The sequence below is a fragment of the Orbicella franksi genome, chromosome 2 (assembly GCF_964199315.1).
Source record: "Orbicella franksi chromosome 2, jaOrbFran1.1, whole genome shotgun sequence".
NCBI lineage: Eukaryota > Metazoa > Cnidaria > Anthozoa > Scleractinia > Merulinidae > Orbicella > Orbicella franksi.
Genome location: NC_138146.1, coordinates 10041621 through 10055956, shown reverse-complemented (window position 1 = coordinate 10055956; position 14336 = coordinate 10041621). Strand labels below are relative to the sequence as shown.

Here is a 14336-nt window from a genome sequence, read left to right as displayed (position 1 = left end):
CCCCCTTCATGGAAAGTAATGATATCGCAGTACGCCCAGCCAAGCACCAAGTAATCCTTGGAGACGGGTCCATCCACAACTATGGGTCACACCAACCTGCAGCAGTCAGCTCTGCAGCACATCGTGCCATAGTGCTACACTCGCCTTCCTCGTCCACAACTATCTGGCCCGGAGAATTCCTTGAAGTTGATTTACCGAGTGATGCACCTCGCGACTCTGTGTATGCACTGGAACCGCAGACCAATGCGCCCAGCATAAGACAGCTAACAGCTTCTCAACTGTGGCCAACCCCGGCCATCATCTCCAACGTCACAGGAAAGATACGCATCCCCAACCTCTCTCCCCAGCCACATTTCCTCAAGAGAAATGAGCACTTCTGTCAGGTACGTGCTGTGTATGCACCGGAAGCCCGCGATAACAACTCACAGCTGCAAGCTGCAACCCAGACTACCTATACTTCAGGCCAGCACGAAACACTCCGCAAACGTGTGTCTTGATCCAGCAAACTTACTTACTCGTTATATCAGAGCCAAATTTACCTCACTCCTGGATGAGTACGACCACGTCTGCGACCCAAACATCAAAGGCTACAATGGCTCAGTAGGTCCATTTGAAGCAAGGGTAAACATGGGTCCTGTGGAACCCCCCGAACAGAAAGGCCAGCTGCCGCAGTATGCCCATCACCAGCTAATGGAGCTGCAACAGAAATTTGGCAAACTAGAAGCATTGGGTGTCTTTAGACGTCCCGAAGACCTTAACGTTGCAGTTGAGTACCTAAACCTGTCTTTCCTCATCAAGAAAGCCAACAGTGGTTACCGCTTAGTCACCACATTTGCTGACGTCGGTCACTACAGGAAGCCTGAGCCCTCTCTTATGCCCGATGTCGACTCCATCCTACGTCTTATTGCCCAGTGGAAACACATCGTCGTGACAGACCTGACCAGCGCATTCTACCAGATTCCACTCTCATGCGACTCTATGAAATATTGCAGTGTTGCTACACCATTCTGGGCTGTGCGTGTGTATGCGTGGTCTGCCATGGGCACGCTAGGCTCCAAGACGGCCCTCAAAGAGCTCATGAGCTGAGTGCTCGGTGACCTGTTGGAGGAAGGCATCGTTGCTAAAATCACCGACGATCTGTATTGCAGAGGCGACTCCCCGGAAGAACTCCTGCAGAACTGGACAAAAGTTTTGGAAGCCCGCCACAAATGTGATCTCTGCCTTTCTGCATCGAAGACCATCATCAACCCACAATCCACAACAATACTAGGCTGGATTTGGAACTGTGGCACCTTAAGTGCCAGCCCACACCATATCACCGCCCTTGCTTTGTGCCCTGCACCCGACACTGTCGCCCAAATGCAGTCCTTCATTGGAGCTTTCAAGGTGCTCTCCCGGGCCATTCCTGGATGCTCTACACTCCTCGCAACACTTGACGACACTGTCGCTGGCCGTGAATATAACAAAACGATCCAGTGGACAGATGACCTCAGAACATCATTCCGCAATGCCCAGGCAGCCCTATCCACTACCCGCACCATTTCGCTCCGCAGACCTGGCGATCAACTGTGGATTGTGACAGACGGAGCTGTCCGAAAACCTGGAATAGGCGCCACCCTATATGTCGTGATGGCAAGCTACGCTTGGCAGGATTTTTCAGCGCCAAACTACGTGGCTCACAGACAGTGTGGCTACCATGTGAGGTGGAAACTTTAGCTATCGCCGTTGCCACCAAGCACTTCAGCCCTTACCTGATACAGTCTCATCATAAGGCCTGCATACTGACCGACAGCAAACCATGTGTACAGGCGTATGAAAAACTTTGCCGAGGAGAGTTCTCCACAAGCCTCCGTGTGTCTACCTTCCTATCTACTGTGAGCTGATATCAGGCCTCTGTAAGACACATATCCGGCTCTGCAATACTGCCTTCAGATTTCTCCAGCTGTAATGCTGCCCTGTGTGAAGATGAAGCCTGCCAGGTCTGCACGTTTACAAAGCTCACCCAAGAATCAGTTGTCAGACACACATCTACTCACGACATACTTAGTGGCGCCAAACACCTCCCATTCACCAGTTGCACCGCCTGGTTGACCACACAGGCCGAATGCCCCGATTTACGACGCACTAGTGCACATCTACAACAAGGAACACATCCTTCAAAAAAGCTAACAAACTCGAGGGATGTTAAGAGGTACCTCAACGTAGCAACCATCGCGAAGGATGGCTTGCTTGTTAAGCGCAACAAGCCTCTCGCACCAACCTGTGAATGCAATATCGTCCCCCGACAAGTACTGAAGGGACTCTTGACCGCTTTACACATCCAACTCAGTCACCCATCCAGTCATCAACTCAAAGCTGTAACCAAGCGCTACCTGTATGCCCTGGACATAGACAAGGGTATTGACCATGTGACTCAAGCTTGCCACCAATGTGCTGCCTTGCACCAAACCCTGAAAATGCGAGAGGAACAGTCATCTTCCCCTCCACCTGATGCCGTTGGTGTATCATTCGCTGCAGATGTTATCAAGTGCTCGAGACAGCTCATACTAGTGTTACGTGAGTGTGACCTCCTTCACATCCACAACTCTACTGGAGGGTGAGCGACACAACACACTACGTGATGCCCTAATCCGCCTTTGTGTCCAAATGCGTCCACTAGATGGGCCGTCAGCCGTCATACGCACTGACCCCACCTCAGGATTCAAGGCACTAACAGAAGACCTACTACTGAAACAGCACAGAATCACCATAGAGATTGGAAATGCCAAGAATCGTAACAAGAACCCCCTAGCCGAGAGGGCGGTTCAAGAAGTTGAAAACGAGTTACTCCGACATGACCCACCTGGCGGTCCTGTGTCTCCTGTGACCCTGTCAGTAGCGACAGCTACCCTTAACGCATGCATCTGCTCACGTGGCCTTTCTGCTAGGGAGATGTGGACACAGCGAGATCAATTCTCAAACCAGCAGATACCACTGCATGACCAGAACCTCATCGTTCAGCAACACGAACAATGTATTGCCAACCACCATCACAGCGAGAAGGCTAAGGCCCCCATCGCCAAGAACCTCCCAGCTGAGTACATTACCGTTGGTGACTTAGTCTACCTTTACTCCGATCGCGACAAGACTAGAGCATGCAATCGCTATTTAGTTGTAGAGGTAACCGGCTCTTTTTGCAACATCAGAAAGTTTGTCGGCTCTCAGCTTCGAAGCACATCTTACCGCATGAAAACCTCAGATTGCTATTGGGTTCCATCTGAAGTAGCAGACTACCGACCGTCGGCAATCAACGATGAAGCAGACTCATCATCCGATGAAACCCCACCAGCACAGCCAGTGCGTTCCCCACCCTCTCCACCTGTCATACCGAGTGCAATCTCAACACCTGCTACTCAAGAAGTTCCTGATGACAACCTTCCTGCTGGAGGACACGAACCCCGTGAGGACACCCAAACTGATCCTGTTATAGACTCCCCTGCCAGTGACTCTTATACCAGTCCCTCACCCCGCAGATCCACACACGTGCGACGTCATCCAGCACGTTACAATGACTTTGTTCTAGACCCCAACTAACTAACCAAAAACAGTGGCACGAAGAACATTAATAGTTTTTGTTACAAGTTTTCTATCCGTTCCTGTTTGTAATTAACATGTAGCTCTAAGGTTAGCTCACTACACATTTGTAAAGCTCAAGGGAAGAAGAAAGAAACTCTGCACGACAAGGCAATGATAATTTTTACCGCCAAGCTGGAGCAAGGTGCTGGTGTGGTTCCAGAAGCTGTTGATGGAGATGTCATCTTATCATTGGAGGATTAAGGTCTGGCTCTACGGATGGAATGGGCTCTGAAGTCAGCAACAGGGACAAGAAAGAACCTCATGTTGTGAACATTTTTTATATAATTTATGTTCATTTATTGATGTATGCATGATATTGTAGTCACGTGATCTTTATTGCACCATCAAGTAGCACGACATGTGGGAAGTTCTTGTTATTATTGATTTTTGACATTCAAGTATTAAACATGTTCAGTTGTGTTTACTAAACACGTCTAGTCAGAAAACTTATCTTACTGAAGTGTTTCAAGATGAACACACTGGGCAAAAGGCTGATCCTGCTAACATTTCAAAGGCAGTACAAAGAGCCACACAGAGCAATGGCTCCAGTATCTTTGAAAAGGATGACCTCCTCACACCTCTGCAAATAGCAAGATTTTTGTTCTCGCTTAACAGCAAAAGGAACTTACAGGACTGGCAGTGGTGCAGAAAGACAGTGATGAAGAAAACAGCACTGGCAGAGCATTCATTTCAATGAGAATGAAGGAAGATACGAAGTCAGTCTGCCATGGAAGGAACGTCTTGTTCCTGCTTCAAACAAGTACAAATTGTGTGTTACAAGATTGAGACAGCTGCACTCGTAACTGAAGAAAAACAAGGAACTGTTAAGAGATTATGACAATGTGATCAAGGATCAAGTCAAATCCAGGATTATAGAAGCCGTACCAGAACACAACTACAACCAAGCTCCGATATATTTCTTACCTCATCATGGTGTAATTCGGTCAGACCGGGAAACTTCGAAATCGAGAGTTATATTTGATGGTTGAGCCAAATCCGACAAGTCAACTGCCTCCATTAACGAGTGTTTAGAGAAAGGACCGAACTTAGTGCCAAACCTATTTGATATTGTGGTTAAGTTTTGAGGTTATCCAATTGCTGTAGTAGCTGACATTGAAAAGGCCTTCCATCAAATACAGATCAACCCAGAAGACAGAAGAATGCTGAGGTTTCTATGGTTCAATGATATTGAGAAAGATTGTCCGCAAATCAAGCAATACCAGTTTCAAAGGCTTGTGTTTGGCTTAACTCCAAGTCCAGCTTTCCTGCCAAGTACCATAAAACACCATCTGTCAAAGTACGAAGAAAAGGAACCAGAAGTAACATCTTTGTTAAGTTCAAGCTTCTATGTTGATGATCTGGCAGGAGTGTTTCACGAGAATGAAACTGTGAACTTGTATGACAAAGCACAGGAAATCATGAAAGATGGAGAATTCTCACTGCATAAGTGGAATTCTGTCAGTCATTCCACGAGAAAATCAAGCAGGATGAAGAAAGAAAAATCCGGTCAGCTATGGAAGCCCCTCCCAAAGAAAGTGAAATTACACAAAATCTCAAGAGAGAAGAGTCATCGAGTGTCAAAGATGGTAAACTGGAAACAGAACATTGGTGAAGACACCTGGGATTTATTGGGATGTAATTTAAGATGAATTTTGTTATGACCTCTCTAAGCTAATTGAGTACGCAGAAGTCCTTCCAGCTACCAAACAATCTGTTTTGAAACTGTCAGCTAAAATCTTTGATCTGATTGGACTGTTAACTCCATTGGCAATAAACATATCATGAAGGTCCTCTTCCAAAGTCTATGTGTTGAGAAGGTCAGCTGGGATGAAAACTTGGAAGGAGAAGCTTTGGTGAAGTGGAAAACGTTCATTTATGACTTAAATGCCCTAGAGTTTCCCAATGTTATGCCAATTATTCACTGACGCAGTCAGCCATATGCTCATATCAGATCCATGGATTTTCAGATGCGTCAGAGTGAGCCTATGCAGCAGTCATGTACCTGAGTACCGCATTCAGCAATGGTGAAACCCAAGTCAACATCATGACCTCCAAGACAAGAGTAGCCCCGAGCAAACATCAGTCAATTCCCAGGTTGGAACTGCTAGGAGCTTCATTGCTAGTCCAACTACAATCGTGGACAAAAGCCCTTGGGACACTTATGTAATTTAATGAATTATCTGTGTTTCACTACTGAAGTTTGAAAAAAGCGCTGCTTTCCTTTTAAAAACACGTTTCTTTTCCCCCTCCCCACCCAATACAATGTTGAAAATTAGGAGAAATTGCAGCTAGTAGTTTTCAACACTGTATGGGGGATGGGGGGCGAGGTTAGGCAGGTGAAGTAGTATTCGCGTCTGGCGTGTGCGCAAAAGCGATGCACCGCTCTCTGAAGAAAGCAAGAATCCAATCTTACTTCCATCTAAGCACCCACTAACTAATCTTATCATCCAGGATTGTGCATTCCAAGATTAAACACAGTGGAGTCAGGGATACCTTAACCACTATTTGAGAGAGATTCTGGGTACCATGAGGTCGACAAGTTGTGAAGCAAATTTTAAGAAAGTGTGCCACCTGTAGAAGAGTAGAAGGGGCTCCACCGACTCCAGATTTAAAATGGAATGACTGTCTCTAGACCTGCCGTTTGCCCACACGGGATTAGACTTTATGGGTCCATTGTACTTATGTGACGGAAAGTCTTCAAAAGAAGAGGGCTCTGACAAGGTGTACATTTGTTTATTCACATGCGCATTCACAAGAGTGATTCATTTGGAACTGACTCCTCTGAGCGTCAGTTCATTTCTGTTGGCCTTCTGGAGGTTCATTAGTCACTGGGGATTACCAGTCACCCTCCTGTCTGACAATGTCAAAACCTTCAGATCCGCAACCAGGGATATAAGGAAGATGATGCAATCAGACGAGGGTATGCGATACTTAAGTGACGATTGCATCACATGGAACTTTATCATTGAGCGAGCCCCTTGGTGGGGTGGGAGGGGGGGTGGGTTTGGGAACGCATGGTTAAAGTTGTGAAGCAACCCTTGAAGAAAACAGTGGGATGCACTTCATTAAACTATGATAAGCTTACAAACCACAATGGTGGAGATAGAGGCAATCATAAATGCATGACCATTAACATATGTCTGTGATGATGGAGAGTCCATTTCCATTCCACTTACACCATCTCATCTTATTACTGGCAGATGAATTACTAGTGCACCAAGTAACCAGCATTTCAAAGCTGTTAGTGTTAACCAGGCCTTGACAAAGAGAGCTAAGCATCACCGATGATTGCTACATCATTTCACAAAGAGATGGCAGCATGAGTATCTTTTGAGTCTACAAGAGCATGCTAATGAGAGATGCAAGAAGCAAAACAAGGAGAGCCCAATCTCAGTAGGTGACACAGTGATCATGAAGTCTGATCTGACGAAAAGAGCATTTTGGAAACTGGCATAAGTTGAAGAACTATTGCCGGGTAGAGATGGTCAGATTCAATCCACAAAGGTCAAGGTTGCTGGCAAGGAGGATCGAAACCCACAAGTATTACATAGAGTGATACAGGACTTAATTCCTGTTGAAGTTTCTGAGTGAACTGAATAAATGAGATGAAATTGTTTCATTTTGGATAGTGATCATTATAGACGATGAAGTATGTTTTTGATATTTATTGAATAGTGGACATTCAAGATTTAGACTGTTGAATCAAAGCGTTTTATCAACCCCGGGGAGTGTTGTGAACATTTTTTATATAATTTATGTTCATTTATTGATGTATGTGTAATATCGCAGTCATGTGATCTTTATTGCACCATCAAGTAGCCCGACACGTGGGAAATTCTTGTTATTATCGATTTTCGACATTCGAGTATTAAACATGTTCAGTTGTGTTTGATAAACATGTCTACTCAGAAAACTTATCTTGCTGAAGTGTTCCAAGATGAACACACCGGGCAAAAGGCTGATCCTGCTAACATTTCAAAGGCAATGCGGAGAGCTAAGCACAGCAATGGCTCCAGTATCTTTGAAAAGGACGACCTCCTGACACCTCTGCAAATAGCAGGATTTTTTTTCTCGCTTGACAGCAAAAAGAACTTACAGCACTGGTGGTGAAGACGTTGAAAGACAATAAGCAAACACAGAGAATGACATCCAAGAGTTGACTGAGGAACCAAGTGATGAAGACTTTTGCTTTTCAGCATCCAATCATATTTGAAAATTATAACATCTGTGAAATTGTGTGCCAGTCCAAGCTATCAAAGTTTTCCATAGGGATGCTGCGGGAGATTTGTACTGAGCTTGAGGTAGACATATCTTCAATAACCAGCAAGCGCAAGCAGCCCTATATGGATATTTTGCAAAGATAAGTTGGCAAGTGTAGTTGTAAAACCATGAACTAAATGGCTTAAATTCCTGGCCTGTCAAACTGAAGATCCGTGCCCTGACAGCAAACCTTACGGATCGGTAAAGTACCTTGGTCATTCGCTACAGACGAACATTGGCTAGCTCCTTGGGCAAGAGTAGTAAATAACTGATTAGAAAGGTTGATTCCACTGTACAGCATCAGTGATTGGAAGTGTGACGCTCTAAGAGATAATAATATGCATTTCACAATAGTGACACTGAAGCCGGTGAACGCCAAGTCCTTGAAGTGAGGTATTCTGCTCTGTACTTGTGTCTGCTCTGCTGGCTAGTGAAATGATTACTCTAGCGGTTTCCTCAGTTTGTGATACGAAGAAATGGTTTTATTACCAAAAACCATTTTAGCCTACTGATGGGGAAAGATAAATGTGAATATGACATGCTACCTGGGCTGCGGTCTTCCTGAGTACTTCCTTTACAAGGGTGTAGCCTCTGGAGAAGAAGTAACATAAAAGTAAATATCTGTAGAGCTAGGGTGGGGACTACTGAAATTCTCGGCCTTGCAATAATGTAAATAAAAGTGAATATTTTTTGAACAAAATCAAACTATTAACACTCAGTTTTGACACAGTAATGGACCGATTAGTTTACAGTGCAAAGAGGGTGCAAAGGGTTTATGCATGACATGTGACGAAGGCAAAAATCTGTCTGACAGGTGAAGAACAACTAAAAACCACACTTGATTCGTGAATTAATTTATGAAAAGCTTTGGTCAAAAGCAGCTAAAAGTATAAGTGGCACATGAATTTTGTCAAAATTTGTGCGTGAAGTGCGAATACAACCCCCTACTTCCCCTCCAAAGTTATTTTGCTGCAGATGTTGATTTTAGTTCACCTCGTTTTGAATTTGTGTTATTCCGCCAAACGAGAAACAGAATACTGATGTCCTTGAAAAAAACGACAGTTTTTCCCGCATCTCATTTGCTATTCGGTTCAAGACTTACATTTAAGCAATGTTATGTTACATGGAGTGATAACAGCTTCATTTTCAACCAGATGGGAACAGAGAAACCTCGAATCAGAAAACCCGGAAATACACTTTGTAGACAACTCATGATCAAGAGGTGGTGCTACACCATTCTGCAAAGTTATATTGCTTTTATGTGAACAATGCAACAATTTCAGGACTGCAGCCCTCTTTTTTGATACACATACATGTTGATTTCACATCAAAAGGTGACCCCAAAAACTCTTTTTTCACTTAAGAAACAGTTAAATGTTGATTTCGCAAGAATGCATGACCACACAGATGCTCTTTTCATGTAAAGAAGACAGTGAAATGTTGACACAGGAAAGCTCAGAGATGTTGATTTCACGTCAATGGCTGACCTCAAAGACACTTTTTTCACCTAAGAAACAGTTAAACATAGACTTCACAAGAATGCCTGACCACAGGGATGTTCATTTGACTTATAACAGAGCAAAATGGTGATTTCACAAGGCTTCTGAGGTTAGGGCTCTGTCCCCTGATCCCATAAGTTTGCAACGCTACAAATCATGCCAATTTGAAATAAAATTGCTGTTATAATTGATCGCTACTTGTTGGCCATTATCTGTGGTACTCCCTATGTCAATAACTATGTAAAATCCACTTCCTCCTACTTAAAATGCTGTTTATCAGGCTTCTAAAGCCACCAAACATCCACTGTGTGTGACCGCACTGCATGCCAGGAAGGCTCTCTACAACGCACACACAGGAAACATGGCGGTCGATGCAAGACATATTTTATGTCTAAAATCAGTTCTCGCTTTCCAAACTTTGACCATGGCAATGCTTGGCAAATGGGCGACAACTCATGAGAGGATTGTTTTCTTGGGCAAGAACTGCTCTCGGACTTTTCTGCCTAGATTGATCTGACTTCAAGTACCGATAACTTGATTGCATCAGTTTGTTTGAACATCAGAAAACACATTTTGGTTCTTTAAAATGTGCTGATGACTTACAGGTTTATCAAGGCTTTATGATGCCTCTTTGGTGTCCATATTAATGGGGTTCAACTGTACCACAAGGACAGCACTGTGTCTCATCCGCTCAACAAAGTTGAGCCCTGTTCGGCAGGGTTCCTACTTGGCTGGGTGACTAAATATGAATACCCTCTGTTGTAATAACTTCTTTTTTCTTTTCTCTTTTTTTCCTTTTCTCATTTTCTTTCCTTTGCAAGGCGATATTAGTGACTGTAGAAATCCCAGCCTTATGTAATGTCTTTTTCATTTCGCCATGTCTGTATTGATGTGTATTTATTTCCAATACCATATAAACAATTATAGCGAAACACGTCGCTCAAATTCTCAATTCTCATGTCTGTTGATTGTCTAAAACTTCAAATCACGGCTTGAATCATTGGAAAATTCATACAGCTCATCAATTTTGTGATTTTCAGTAATTATCTCCTCACTTTTGTGGTGAGATATTGAGTTCTTGCGTCAGAAATTCAAAGAATAACTACGGCACAGTGCAAGTGACTGTAAAACGGCCTTAGATGGCGTGATGTTGGAAACCCAGAGTGATTCCTATATGAAAAGGTCAGGTCATCATCTTGGGTACAAATCAAGGATTCTGGTCTCAATTAGGGTGTTGATGACAAAACATCACCATTCTGAGCTGTCAAAGTATCCTTTAATTAGTGCACTCAAAGAAATAATAATAAAAGAAACGCTCTCATTTAGTTCTGTTTTTAGGCTTGACTTCCGCCGATCTCTCGAGTTCGTGTGTTGGGTGTACAAGTGCACGCGGGATCCATCCTTGAATAGTGGCTAGTAATGGAACCTATTCCGTTTTAAATGGTATCTTTTAAGGGTCTAATGAAGCTCGAGCAGCACCCATATTAGTCTCCTTTAGGAGTTAAATTTAAATTTTCTGATGAGCATTCCTTCAAACGTTTTGATATGGGAGTTTCCCCTTGGGGTTCCAAATGTCTAACAGGAAGTGATGGAGTGATGGAGTGAAATCTTCCCTCCACTACAACTTGGAAAATAATATTTTCCAAGTTAAAAACATGCAAATGAGTGAAAAAAGTCCAGCTCAGTGTTTGAAATATAATTTGTAGTTAATTTACCGAGACTGAGGCAAATCAGAGCCAGAGAAGAGAAAAAAGGCCTAAAATTTGACATAGGGGCGGATATGCATTCGGCTCTTCAATTGTTCTCCAGATGTGAACTTTAAGTATTATCATGAAAAACAAATCAGCCACATTTTTCAAAAGAACAACTTTTGTAAACCATACAGTGATGTCAAAAATTTATTTAAACATGTACATGTACAACCTTAAACATACAAAATGATCTCTTTCAGGCAAGTCCTAAGTTTTATGAAGAGTTGTTTTTATAATGTAGAAACCTGGGGAGGACTAAATGAAGTGGCTGTTAATGTGTAAGTATTTCCTTTTTTCAGCTTCTTATGACTTTGTCTTAAATTTATCTTATGAGGCAGTTGAGTTTTAGTATTTGAGTTTATTAAATTGCTGGCTCCATGTTGGATAAAATGAACCAAATCATGCACTGTGATTGGCTACCAGAGTAGGCAAGATGGCACTATCCTGCGTGTGCAGGATTACCTGCTGTTTGTGTAAGAAAATGGTCTTCTTTATGCCACATGACAAATCTTTTTCACAATAGCTTCAGAAATTTTCACTTGCTCATTGGCCAATTTCATTGTCAATAAGCAGACAGACACATGAATTTATCATTTACATGATGCGCTTTTTGTTATTGTAAAAAGCAAAATGACGTCAGTTTTTCATGTGCTGTCCTGTTACTGAAAGTGAATTTTGCATAACATTGTCAAAGTAGTCTGCGCCACAGCTACTTTGACAATGTTATGATGAAATTCATGATCAATCACAGGACCGACGTATGAAAAGCTGTTGTCAATTTGTTAAATTGACCAAGCTTGTTTGGTGCAGATGGCTGAATATTGGCCTCATTCTTTTTTTGTATTAATCTCGGTCCATAAACATGCAATTGAGAACTTGGCCAATATCCAGCCATCTGCACCAAACAAGCTTGGTCAAAAACCGGTTACTATTGCCATTAATTGAGCTATTATTTCTCAATTCCTTTTCAGAGTTCATAGTGACATGGAGGAATTTAAACAAAAAGCTAAACAGTGTGCCACAGATGCTCTCCAGTTGTTTGATTCTGAAGTTAACCAAGACAACAGTTCAGGTACATTTTGCTTGCTCTGGGCATCCATGGAATATTGCTATTTATACCATGCGAAAGAAAATGCAGCCAATTAGAATACAGGAAAGCCACTGTATACTTGATGATATTACACCCATTGCAAACTTCCCATTGTGTGCTACATGAATTGTGATGGCCACTGTGTTTTCTATGGTATGGTATAACATAGTTATACAACATACACTTCTTTGTCATATCATGGAATATTCCACATAACTTATCACTTGAATGTGTTTTCTCGGTATACTCACTCGCCTAAAGGCTTGCGTGTATACCGAGAAAATACTCATGACTCGATCATGCTCTATTCCATGGTACATACATACATGAATGGATGTATACCACTCCACAGACTTGCCACAAGTCAATGTTCAAGTGACGAAGTCCCCGGCGAAGTCGCGAGCATAAGCAATGTAAGTTCCGAAAGGTCCACTTGTTTCACTTGCAGAGATTTGAATCAGAGCATAAGTTTTTGGCATGTAAAACATGATTGATACTTCTCATTTTTTCATGTGCTCCACACGCTATCATGGCAAAAGCAGACTTGATTTCTTTGAGTACTGTGTGCTATGAACTCAAATGAAATCATGTATGTATGTACGTAGTCAGCAATATTGATTAACGGTGAAAGCTGTTCCATTGAGTAACGCCTCCTGAAAAGACTCAGCCGTATTTATTACTTGTTGTAGTCCAGATCGACCAGATAGCTGTGTGACAAATGCATTAGCCCAAGTAGAAACTGTGCAAGAAGATGGAGTCAGCTGGGGAGAGCTTTAATTCTGTAAAGCTCTAGATCTCTTGATTCAATAACATGGGGAATCGAAGTCGCAGTGAACAGCAGAGAATGGAGTGCTGTTCCTGAAAGTCATTCCTAGGTATTTATTGACGACTACTTCCAGCCCGCTAAAACGACCGATGCAAATTTGCTGCAATGTGATTTCATTTCAGAGAAGAAACTTGGTTACTTATTAAGGCAACAAAAAGTTCAACAATTACACAACCTGTACGAGCGGCTCTGTTGTTCTTCAAAAGGTCCAAACTTTACCCAAACGATCAGGACTCCCGATCATGAGTAAACAAACACGTATTGGCCGAATAAATAGCCTTCCCCTGCATTTCTTTGTCCCTCTTTCAAAGACTTCAAATCAAGTGTGGATAGATCATATTCAACTGCTTCCTGAAAATTCATATCCTTGAGTATCTGAGAACAAAAGCTGGATGAAAAATACTTTTTTGGTACTTGAACTCAGCTGTTCTGCGAGGTTTGTTGATTGCATGTGGCATTATGACATAGAATCAGTACTTGTTTGTTCGTTGGTTAATACGTATTTATGTCACCGGTAGAAAAATCCACTGGTAAATTTGGCGTGCTTCAAGTCAGAAAAGTGTAAACACTCGAATGCATGGAAGAACTAGAGTTATTGCTTTCGACAGAACGCAGTTCTAATCGTGTAATGCAGAAAAATTTGAGACCTATGAATCCGGGGACATCAATTCCACGCCCCCCCAAAAAAAATTCTTCAGGGGCGAATGACATCATGTTCATCCATGTGCTTACTTTCGAGTGTTGTGCAATATTGCAGACTTGCAAGTGTCCAGGAAGCTTATTGCAAACTGTAACAGATACTGAAGTCAGTGTTAATGGTATTTAAAAACCTTGTAGACATGTCTTCACAAAATGTGTATGACTTTTCAAGGCAGCTTATTGAAGACTAGTGGCTAAGTTGTTTATTTAAAGTTCGAAGTCAGTGTTAATGGCATTTTAAAACCTTGCAGACGTGTCTTCATGAAATGTGTATGACTTTTTGTACAAACAGAAAGCTGTAGTTTGGCTGTGTGTTGTGTACCCTCTTCTCTTCGACCGAAACCAGTGCTGCTTTCTGCTGAATAAATCAACTTTGCTGGCCTAGATTTCTGTGCCCAAACTATGTAACATAAACCCAACGAAAGTGTTAACATAGGAAAAGAGTTACCCTCCCACAGGGTTGCTTTGGTAAACCAACATGTCCTCCGTTTCATTGTTTCAGAAGTGAAAGTGCCCTAGACCTGTAGCTGTTAACCAAAAGCAAAGGTGATTCGTGAAGTCGTGTTCAGAAACAAAATAATTGTCCTTGTTTTGGC

The 14336-nt window shown here is 42.6% G+C and overlaps 2 protein-coding genes across 6 annotated transcripts in view; both read left to right on the top strand.

The window, feature by feature from the left end:
- LOC145480000 (protein crossbronx homolog) overlaps positions 1–14336 on the top strand; it is a 95104-nt gene that overhangs the window by 53518 nt on the left and 27250 nt on the right. For 4 of the 5 annotated variants that reach the window (XM_081458491.1, XM_081458492.1, XM_081458493.1 and 1 more), the window contains exons 6-7: positions 11326–11403; positions 12097–12197. In XM_081458491.1, coding sequence (XP_081314617.1) covers positions 11326–11403; positions 12097–12197 — 179 coding nt within the window. The other variant, XM_081458489.1, reaches the window with a different exon arrangement.
- On the top strand, positions 2108–3583 carry LOC145480016 (uncharacterized). The gene is made up of 2 exons (XM_081458512.1): positions 2108–2191; positions 2753–3583. Exons 1-2 carry the CDS (start codon positions 2182–2184, stop codon positions 3571–3573), a joined length of 831 nt encoding a protein of 276 aa, XP_081314638.1. The 5' UTR covers positions 2108–2181; the 3' UTR covers positions 3574–3583.